This window comes from Rhododendron vialii, chromosome 9a (genome assembly GCF_030253575.1).
Source record: "Rhododendron vialii isolate Sample 1 chromosome 9a, ASM3025357v1".
In the NCBI taxonomy this organism is placed as follows: Eukaryota; Viridiplantae; Streptophyta; class Magnoliopsida; order Ericales; family Ericaceae; genus Rhododendron; species Rhododendron vialii.
Genome location: NC_080565.1, coordinates 5012504 through 5023310, shown reverse-complemented (window position 1 = coordinate 5023310; position 10807 = coordinate 5012504). Strand labels below are relative to the sequence as shown.

Below are 10807 nucleotides of genomic sequence, written 5' to 3'. Positions count from 1 at the left end.
TGCTTGGCAGAGGTTTAGAAGCCGATCTCCTGAAGTTTTTTGGTATCATTTGGTGTGGTTCAAATATGTTGTTCCTAGATGGTCTGTGATTGAATGGACAGCTATCCAAATTTCGAGGGATTGTTGATAATGATGATTATGTCCTTGGCTCTGCAGGATCTGAATGCCATTCCCACCTAGTATTTACATGCCCTTTCTCCTGTCTAGTTTGGGGACAGATTAAGAGGAAGAACTATATCTAGAAGTCTTCCGGTACCTTATTACAGGAGTTGGCATGGCTAAATCAAGTTTATCTGCAAATTATCCCTTGTAGCTACTGTATACCATCTATGGAAAGAAAGGAACGTACTCAAGGATGTTTTGACAAAAGTCGGACCATGGGGAGGGTGTGGTCTCCAAGATTGTTGCTGATCTAAGAAACTGTATTAGCTCTTGGAGGAAAATCAAGAGATTTGCTGAAAACCGTCAACTGTACATGGAATGGCAAATCTCTACCAAGGTTTTTGATAGTTGATTACTTTTGTGCTTATTGTTTTGTTTTTGCTTGGCCTGTGCGACTCTCCTGGTTAGATTTTGTGCCCTGTAATCCTGTATTGTAGTTTTGAGGTGCTTTGGCCTCTGTTTTGGGACATGTCCCTTTCTTTGTCGGGTCTTAGGGGTATGCCCCTAATAGTTTTGTAATCTGGTTTTTTGGTTCTATAGAAGGCTTAACTTACCCCAAAAAAAAAAAAAAAAGATAGTAAATCTATGGCCCCATCTCCACAAACAAAGTTAGTCGTGTTGAAAATCCATAATCCGCCAGGAACTCTATCTGGACAGGATAACGAGGTCAAGATTTGAATCTGAAATGTTCATGCGTCTTTCACTTTCATGTACCATATCAACCCTCTTGAATTTTTTTTCAGGCATGACCATCTGGACAGCTCATTTGCGCGTCTGGACGGGAACTGCTGTCAGCTTGGGTTTTGACTACCGATACCTATTTTTCTCTAGTTTCTTTAATCCAAGTCCCAATCGGCGCGTACACTAACATGATCTAGGTGTACCTTAAGAATTTGATGCTCAAAATATACAATGGATCAACATGCATTTGTATCTAACCAAGCTTGGTGAGAAGGGGATGAAATAAGTGGTTGGTGGTGTGTATGATGAAAAGAGGGTGGAGTGTTGTAGTATCCCAAAGGGTGGTAGGATGGTGATAATTAATGGGTCAATTAAGGGCAAAAATCTAATTTTCCCTACTTGCATTGTGTGAAAGGCAATGAGCGATGTAGTAGGATTTGGTGGTTCCGGTTCTGGGTTGGGTAGGACTTGACCAATTGCTCAGCTAAAATATTGTCTGGCAAAAGGAATCTAAATTTCACATATTTGAAATGGAAACATTTTCATGAAATGAAATTACAATAATAGGTATTTAAAAACACCCAATTATGAATGTTGGCAGAAAATTAGGTTCCATACATCACCTAATTAGAGTCATTTTATTTTCACCCTCTCCTCCATAATCCATCCAAGGCATGCCACTTAGCATTAAATATATTTTTATCATAAGAACAAAATCGTTCTTTTCCAAAAATAAAATAAAATAAATTGAGGCGGAACTCAAACGGGGCCAAAGAGCACTACTCTTTCAACGAGTCCACAACAACTCAGATGGCAACTTTTTATTTGGCGATTCCACTAAAATGCATATGCAAAGAGTCTGCTTCATATATATCTCTCAAACTCTCACGATGTGTTGCCCTCGATCATATATCCATCTGTTATGATTAGGAAAAATTAGAATAAATCATGTATTAATTGAGTTGCACTTTCTATTTTCCAGCTGTAAAAGTTGTATTTCTCATTGCATTTGACGCAAAGACCTTTTGCTTCTCCTTTTTTTTCCCTCTAATTCTTTGTGAAGCTCCTTTCTTACAAAAGTTTGAGAGAAACTAGGTTGTGACTGAAAAGAAGGGATAATTTCTTGCTTAAACGAAACCCAATTAACCACACAAAGGGTTTTCTCAAGCCAATGATACCATTGAATTGCCTTATCTTCCAAATGTAAAACTGCAAGTCTCACTTTGTTATTATTATCAATAGATAGAATTGTACTCAAAAAACCTTTCGTGTTTATACACCCACCCAGTCGGATCATCACCAAAAAACTTAGGGAAATCAATCTTGGCATACCGGGTGCCAAAAGCAGGAGAAGTAGACCTAGGAATTTCCAATTGATTCTCACAAACCCTGAACAAGTCTTGAGGCTGTTTCCCATAGACATGTGCAGTCATTTGATCGTACTTCATGGTAACTGCAGTGAGCATCTCCTTGATATCCCCCAAATCTTTTAACGAATTCTTGATTTCTCTCATCTCTTGCATGTGGTTTTCTTGGCCTTCTTTAATTGAGTGATCGAATTGAATCCTTCACTTTCTGAAGTCTTGGCTTCTAGTCCCATCAGCCATTGCATTGCAATGATTCTTCACAAGGGAAGAAACGCCGGCTTTGATACCAATGTAATGACTAAGAAGAAGAATTGGAAAATAAAATAGAAAAGAGAGAATTGAATTCTTCGATCTTATTCCAACCAAAGAAAATTACAGATGAATGACAAGCATTTCTTCTCCCCTGCATGCTATCCCTTTATAGCTGTAACTAATCCTCACCGACTTGCCAGCTCAGCCACTCCTAACTAACTAACTAACTAACAGAACGGATTTCCCGCCTCAAACAAGAAACAAGGAAATACTGGACAACTTTTACAGCTAGAAAATTGAAAGTGCAGCTCAATCATAACACCATCTGGAGGGAACTCTTATGTCAAGATGGAAGTTCAAATCCTAACGCGTTCTATGAGCGTAAAGTAATATGGTTAGCTCCGCTAAGCGTAAGCGATATGAAAACTTGAACCTAATTATTGAGAGAGGGACTTCAAGTACTTACACGTTGAAAGAATACGTACAACTGGGTGATAACTTACTTTTGACCAGCAATTGATGCATGCAATCAACACTTTCGCTTCGAGAAGATCAAAACAATTCTTATTAATTTTTTTTTAAAAAGAGTTAAATAGGATTTCACTTGTTTTGTTAATTCCAACCCCACATTTTCCCAAAAAAAATTTCATCTTCGGCTCTGTTTGTTTCGATGTCATGTGAAATGTATTTTTAAAAAACAAATTTTAAACTTTTATTTTTTGGTATTTGGCACTAGCAAAACAAAGGCATTTGATTGGCTCTCTCTCTCTCTCTCTCTCTCTCTCTCTCTCTCTCTCTCTCTCGTTTTGGATCTAATATTATTTGGGAGAAGGAGGATCCCAAAACGTCGTCGCTTTGGGGGGCTGCACCTTGCATTGCCTTTCCCTCACTGCAGGGACTCTAGATCCAATCAAACTCCAACCGATATTTTACCTCTTCCCCTAGATGAGAGGATGGAGTAGTATCTAAAAATAGAGAACTTTTCAACTTCATTTTCTATAAACAAATAATCAGATTCGGAGTGAAAGTAGTGACAATAATTAGATACAGATTATAGACTCAGAAAGTATTTGAACTGAAGGCTCTGTTTGTTTGGACGTAGAATATTTTTTAGTAAAATATTTGACCCATTTTCCGTTGTTTGGTTCGAAGAGGAGGAAAATATTTTCAAGGTAAAACATTTTGCACCAACGGGGTGAAAGCCATAAGTTATTTTTGCATTTCATCCCCCGATCTGACATTTCCCAAAACCAAGTATTCCATTCCCTCCCTGATTTCCCTCCAAAATAGGAATTAGAGCAAAAAAGAGAGTTCAGGGTTTTTTTTTTTTTTTTTCAATCAGTAATGGGTTTTATTAATCACTGCAACAATGAAATATCAAGGGAAAGCTTCCCTGTGAACCCAGCTCTAGAGATTCCATTACTAGGTTAGAGGGGATTCTAAAGATAGGGCATATTTGGCTATAGCATTTAGTCACCCTATTAGAGTCACGAGAAACAAAATCGTAAGACAAGAACAAGAATTAAAACAACCAAAAGACAAGGTGGACTAACAATAACTTCAAGTTGAAGATGGCATAAACCCGAAACAAACCTTACATCAAACTTCTCTTACTCAGAGTTTCACCAATTGTATATTCAGATATTGCTTCATACAATGATAATACTCAATGTTGTACCGGACATCCGGTCATATAAAAAAAAAAAACTGAATGTTATATAAAGAGACAGGCTACTCGTAAGCGGATTTCCGAATTGTTAAAAATCCAGCACAATTCCATGATCGGGATTTCCCTTCAGAAGAGATGGAGGCAAACTAGAGCCGAGGTCGTCACGGACCGGGATCGGCATCTCAGCCGAGTGGCCGGTGATGCAGAGGTTGCCGTTGGAGTCCTGTCCCCAGTACACCTCAACCATGAGGCCGCTGAGGTACTGTGGCGTTACCGATCCTGGAATGCCTATCTTCTCCACTCCAACCGGTATCTGTATAATCAATCTTTTAGAACGACAACTTAACAAACATATGTCAATGAGGCTAGCTAACGAAAATCTTGATCTAGCTTCTAGAATTTTTGTGCTGAATACCATGCAAGCTAGATTTATAGAGACGGTTTTTTAATAGTCAGCCATGATAAAAACAGGTTTGCCAAGTCCTTGGATTCTCTATTTCAACGTTACTATTGTAAATTCTTCACAAGAATAAATCCGGCCGGTAGGATTTGTTTTTCTCTCTTTTCCATTAATAATACGGATCTACGCTTAGTTGAAGAACTACTAAAATCTATGTACGGTTTACCAAAATAATAGGAACTATTTGAAATTGGAGAAGTTTGGGGCAAGTACGTACGATCAATGATTTTCCTGACTCCAATACCAGAGTTGTCATGTTGTTCTCATCTGCAGCATTCTCCAGTGCTGCTTTCGTTGCAACGTTGAGGAAAACGTCTTCTAGAGTAGTCAAATTCAGCTGTATGTCTGAAATGCCGAATTCTGTTTCCCTCTCCTGAAGCTCCGTGAAGAATTTCTAATGCAAATATGGTTGCGAAAAAAGGAAAGAAACAAATCGAATCAACCCCTTTCAAACTCAAGGCAAGGGAACCAAAAAATCGAACTTATGGCATCAGAACTACTGCCAATGGCTCAATTGATTACATCTTTCGATATTTGCAGCGGGAAAAAAAATGAGAATTTGTTTCAAATGGAATTTCGTAAAATGATTATGTTTGTGCACCACTTTTCAATATAAAAAAGTTGTAATAATTCACACAATTTTTTGTTGGTAAGTAATTCGCACAATTTACGTACTGAGAGAGACGCATATGCTTACCTTCAAGTCGCTCTCCTCCTTGTGGGGAATTACATAGCCGACGAAGTACTTGGTCTCCTCCTTCGGCATCACATTCAAATGCTGTTAAAGTATTTTAGAAGTTAAAGCCGATGAAGGGTCAAGATAAACATCAATGCTATGGATGAATTCATGCTAATTTTCAGGGCATGGGTTCTGCAAAGATCGAAAGATAATAAAATAAACAAGCTCTAACGTTACTTACATGCTTAAAGAATTTCCTCAAAGCCAGACGACATGATTCAGCAGCATCCGTATTGGTCTCAGAGAAGCTTACATTAGCAATTAAACCAGACCCAAACTTCGACTTTAATCGGATGGAATTCCCAATGCAGCGAAGCGTACCCTTTGCCACAATTCCTATACGATCGCTTAAGATATCGGCTTCTTCCATCGAATGAGTTGTTAGTATAATGGCTCTCCCTTTTTTTGCATTGTCAATTATATCCCATACGTGCCTTCGAGTTATGGGATCCATGCCGGTTGTCTGCACATAAAAGTTGGAACTTTCCATAGTTAGATCAAGTAAATGAACATTTATTTAAAAAAAAAAAAAAAAGCTTTCAATATCCGTACCGGTTCATCTAAGATGACCAACTTAGGGTCACCGATTAGGGCTATCGCAACGCTAAGGCGGCGTTTCATCCCCCCACTGTAGCCACTGGCTCTTCCTTTGGCCGCATAAGTAAGCTTAACTTCTGCTAATGATTTCTCTACAGCCTGTGTATGTGTAAAAGCGTTCATGTTAATCACAGTTGATAATAAATGCTCTCACCAAATGTGGCGGTTGAAAGTACTTGTTGAAATCAAACACAGATTTGAATTAGTTTAGCACAGACCAATTTAATCGAGGCAGCCGCTATGCCTTTGATACTGGCAAAGAGGTAGAGGTGCTCCTCAGCAGACAACACATCCCAAAGGACATCAAACTATGCAAATAGAACATAATTAAACTTTTTGTTACTTTTTGAAGGAACGGCAAACACATAAGAGAGCAGAACATAACGAACGCCGACTTAGAATACTACACCAGCCCAATAGCCAAGGGGGAAGAGTTACCTGAGGACAGACTCCGATAAGTTTTCTAATACTTGACATGCCGACAGAGCTTCGAATAGAATGCCCATAAACTAGTGCTGTTAACAATTAAGATGCTTGGTGGTTAGGAATTTGGTTCCTGCTCGCTTTATAAAAAGCTAATTTTCAGTTCATGAACATAAAATTAAGAAACGAGATCCATGTATTACCATCACCACCCGTTGCTGGGGAAATACCGGTCAGGCAACTTATCGTAGTCGTTTTTCCTGCTCCGTTGGGTCCGAGGAGGCAGAACAATTGACCCTTGGGGATATTCACCCACAATCCCTGTAGATTAAATATAAGTGCATGTTAGACAATTGATCAATTAGTCTAGCTTGCTGCTAACAATCAAACACGAGAATACATCAATTACATGATCACTGTCGTGACTCATTATCAGGGTACAAAAATTAAGAGATTGTTAAATACATTTTCCTCTACCCTCATAACCAACAATGCTACACAAAAAATTTGTATGGTCTTAAAAACGCTATACGTACCTAGGTACTGAAGGTAGAACGAAAAAGAAGATAATTACCTTAACAGCATGGAAATGTGATTTCCTAGTGCACTTGCAGCAACCAATCTCAATCTTCCCAGGATATGTCTTCGTAAGACCACGTATTTGAACGACGACATTTGGATCAACCAAATCTTCCCTTATTTGATGTTTGACAAAGTTTTCCTCTTCCAAGACATCCTCATCATCTGGTGTTTTAGGTTGAACTTGCGGGATTGCACTTAGGAAACTGAAGATGCCACCCTCTTAAGAAGCAATATAAAGGGAGTCAATTAAACAAGTAAACCAAGAGGACCAAAAGACATATATTGTGGGTGGTTGTTTCAAAACCAGTTACCTTCAATCTTATTTCCACCTTTTCCTGTCCAATACCCCGGATTCAGAAAGTAGAAGATTGGCTTTCGCACACCAGATGAGTTCGGAATTATGTTGTCCAAGTAGATAGCCACAACAAACCAAAGAAAGAATGTTGCTATGTACATTGCGAAAATATTGTTCTGTCAAAAACATGAAATGGGGGGTTAATCGAAATTAAAGTGAGCTTAATTGGAGAAATCCATGCAAAGATTTACACGAAAGGCCATGGCAACATACGTGGGCAGACGTAGGGTTGCCCCCCAAACCTTCTACTAAAGACCAACCCTATCATGAGTTACCAAAAAAAAAAAAACTGGCATGCACTCTTCTTCATGCGAATAATCAGTCACAGTCTACTAGTATACATACCATTGTAACAATACATGATTTCGCCAGGGAGTCTGAAGAGGATCGATCAAAACACATGGATCGTTTACTCCAATTGATCCCATCTTTTTTATCAGCAGCCCCACTGAGTATGCCAAGGGCTTTGGAAAGAAGATTTGGGGGGAAGAGTGACCAGATAATTTTAAATTTGATAGCAAACTCTTCACCGTAGGGAAAACCACTGGTGGAAACTAGCTGCAACGTGAAACAGAAGTAGGTAATAACCACAAAAGTAACCATTCAGATGATCTCTCTTTCTTACAGTTTAAAAGGAGAACTTACTTCCATTGTATTCTGGTTTAGCCACAAGGGAAAAAACATACTATTAAAAACTTGCCTGAGTGACAAAGCTGAGGATAAATATAAAGAACCCCATTGTTATGGATGAAGATGCCTTCCGAAGAATGGTTGATAGCATGAAGGCAAAACCAATCTGCGCCAAGAGCAGGGGGCAGAAAAGATTAGCTATGGAGGACTGGAAAAGGAAGCCATGCCTCTTATAATTAGGCCTAACCGGCTACGACTGCAGATGAAGAATGTAGAGACGAAGTAACATATTTACCATACTGATTTGGAAGAGAAAGAATGTGAGAAAGACGATTAGAAAACTGTTTCGCAAGAACAGTGGGAACCGAAACATCCTTCCGCATAAAACCGTGACAAGCGATAAAAGCAACGAAAAAGTTGACTCCCAAGTAAGCCATGACAACCAGTAGGCAGTATCATACAGACACATGATAGTCATTGCCTGCAAATAAAAAATGATGGGAAAAATAAATTATTCCGGAAAGAACGAATGAAGGTTGCGTCTCATAAATATTGAAAAACAAAATTAGACCTGCCGAAGTTTCAGCTCCTTCTCAGTGACCAACGACCTAATCTGAAAGACGGAAGAAAACATTGCAAGTGCTACTAGAAAGAGCGGTGCTGAGCTAAATTTTACGACCATTTTAATTAAAGATTGGGTAACAATTGCAGGGTGCGCGAATTCCTTTAGAGCAACCACCCAGCTGAATTTTGGATCTGAGCAGGTATAAATCATGGTACAATAGATTGATTTAGTGGAAAGTGAGTCATAAAAATCAAAACATTGAAAATTGAATATGCAACATGATTAGGTAACTAGTACCTCCTATGAAAGACCTCGCGATTTCACGCTCAGCCGCAACTTGGAGCGGTATTTGGAATTTAAACGTGGCATCTTCAAATTGCTTTCGCTTGCCAACTTGCGTGGAATTGGTCTGTATACCGTAACTTATGACAGTAGCGTTTCTTTCTTCGAAGTGCAGCGCTCCAGGGCAACGCATGGGATTATTAAACAACCAATCATCCACTTCCTTCTTTGTTTGAAATGATTTAACCTGCACAATCAAATGGGTTGTATTTTCTGATCATAGGCATCACAACATGGCAAAAACCGTAAGGCTTCTTGTAGTTCTTTGTTTCTGCTTTTATTTTACTATGTAACAACATTGAACTTAAATTCTCAAACTATTTTTAAAAAAGAATTTCTCAGATCAACCTGCTTCCATTAGACGCAAAACAAATACTTCCAATTTTCCACACATGGTTTTTAACAAAAATGAAGACTCTTGAAAAATCATGCATCTTCAAGGACTTTTCGTTTGTTATTGTTTTCAAAACACGCAGGAAAGGAGAGAGAAAACATGAATGAACAGTTTTGTGTAAAATGCTGTTCATAAAAAACAAAATTTTGACCTTTCGAATAAAAGTACGCTATATACATCCAAAAAGTAAACAACAAGTAGAAAATTTGACTAAAAAATCACTAAAAATGAAAAAACATGAATGACAAAACAGTTAAAAATTTTGGAGAAAATATTTCTAAGATGGGAACCAATCAGAGTGGTGGCCGAAGAAGAGACTTCATTGCATTTGGGTGGCGGCCAAATAGCTAATCATACGGAATAACCGATTTAGAGAAGTTTTGGAGGTTGGAAATTGTACGTTGTAACTAACCATGCAGAATAACCGATTTAGAGATGTTTTCCATCTCAATAATCTCATGTAATTAATCATGCAGAATATCACCAACACGAAAATGGAGACACACTTATATATGATACCTTGCTGGGAGGGATCGAACGGCCAGGGTTATTTGCCATGATTTGGCCAACAATGGATGCAATCTTGGCGCTTTTGTTTCCACTCCATATAAAATCATAACACGGGAGAGTGGTGTAAAACTTTTCCTCGCACGGAGGGATGGGTTGAGCTATTAAAGCCACAGGATCATACAAAGGCTTTCCTTCGGAAGGATTGGCCGACTTTTCAACGACGTACAGCAGAGACATAAAGACCAGCGGCGAAAGAAGTTGAGCTAACGTGAATCCCTTGCTTCTCCACGTGAGGATGAGATTCTTCAGGAACAGAGCCTTGAATTGTTGAACCAAGAGAGGCAACCCGCTCTGCAAATCCATCCCTTTCTCTCTCTCTCTCTCTCTCTCTCTCTCTATACGAATCTCTGTGCGGTTAAGGTTGGGAATGGTAGAGGTTTACGTTGGTTTTGCATGGGTTTATGCATGGGGTTTTATAGGCAATGAAGCCGAGTCTATTCCAATTCAAACCCCTAAAATATTGGAAAAAACGTGGGGTTCTAGTTTTGTGTTTGAAGATAACAGAAAAGTCTGTGTGCTTTTTGGAATCTGAAATGCCATGCCAGTTGTTCAGGACCAAAATTAGACAAGTCCAGCAAAGTACAGAAAATCTTTTCTTGAAATGCCGTGCCCGTTGCTCAGGACCAAAATTAGACATGTCCAGCAAAGTACAGATCGATCGAAAATCTTTGCTGGAGTACTTCTAGTCGTTGACAATTTTGAGTCACTCCTCCATTTTTTAGAGTCCTAAAAGATCTCCAACGACGTTGGTGTTGGTTATGACGACATTTGATAAGATTGAAAACCGGTATGAATCTCAATTGTCTAGTCAGGATTAACATTGCTTTGACGTGATCATTTTAATTAATGCCGTGTTCTCTTCCTTTTTCAAAAAGCATTTTTCAAAAAATTCCCCCTAGATTCCTCCTACTTTCAACATTTCTCTTTTTATTTCTCTTCACTTATTACCCCTACGATTTTTTTAAAAACTTTTCAAATACCAAACTAAACATAGCAAAGAAAGCCTGAGGGGTTTTTTT

At 38.7% G+C, this 10807-nt stretch overlaps 1 protein-coding gene across 4 annotated transcripts; it reads right to left on the bottom strand.

The window, feature by feature from the left end:
- Nucleotides 1–4046: 4046 nt before the first annotated feature.
- Nucleotides 4047–10120, bottom strand: LOC131299967 (ABC transporter A family member 2-like). 4 transcript variants are annotated; one of them, XM_058325566.1, is made up of 16 exons: nucleotides 9738–10120; nucleotides 8780–9011; nucleotides 8489–8673; nucleotides 8213–8398; nucleotides 7984–8083; nucleotides 7633–7841; nucleotides 7244–7403; nucleotides 6925–7151; nucleotides 6554–6671; nucleotides 6366–6442; nucleotides 6142–6235; nucleotides 5883–6007; nucleotides 5512–5793; nucleotides 5289–5369; nucleotides 4809–4985; nucleotides 4047–4444 (listed from the first exon to the last, which is right to left on the bottom strand). In XM_058325566.1, the coding sequence occupies exons 1-16, from the start codon at nucleotides 10089–10091 to the stop codon at nucleotides 4220–4222; spliced, it is 2832 nt and encodes a 943-aa protein (XP_058181549.1). In that variant the 5' UTR covers nucleotides 10092–10120; the 3' UTR covers nucleotides 4047–4219. The 4 variants fall into 4 exon arrangements, with proteins under 4 accessions (XP_058181549.1, XP_058181550.1, XP_058181547.1 ...); XM_058325567.1 differs by having other exon boundaries at nucleotides 4051–4444; nucleotides 5883–6026; nucleotides 6146–6235; nucleotides 6925–7126; nucleotides 7237–7403; XM_058325564.1 differs by having other exon boundaries at nucleotides 4052–4444; nucleotides 5883–6026; nucleotides 6146–6235.
- Between the last annotated feature and the right edge of the window lie 687 nt (nucleotides 10121–10807).

Bases quoted from the DNA above. Each gene is read 5' to 3' on its own strand.
- LOC131299967 (XM_058325564.1), bottom strand. From the start codon at position 10,091: ATGGATTTGCAGAGCGGGTTGCCTCTCTTGGTTCAACAATTCAAGGCT. The intron at 8,084-8,212 runs GTAAATATGTTA...CTCTTGGCGCAG, and splicing joins TTCTCTTCCAAATCAGTATG to ATTGGTTTTGCCTTCATGCT. The intron at 5,370-5,511 runs GTAAGTAACGTT...ATACTTTAACAG, and splicing joins TGAGGAAATTCTTTAAGCAT to CATTTGAATGTGATGCCGAA.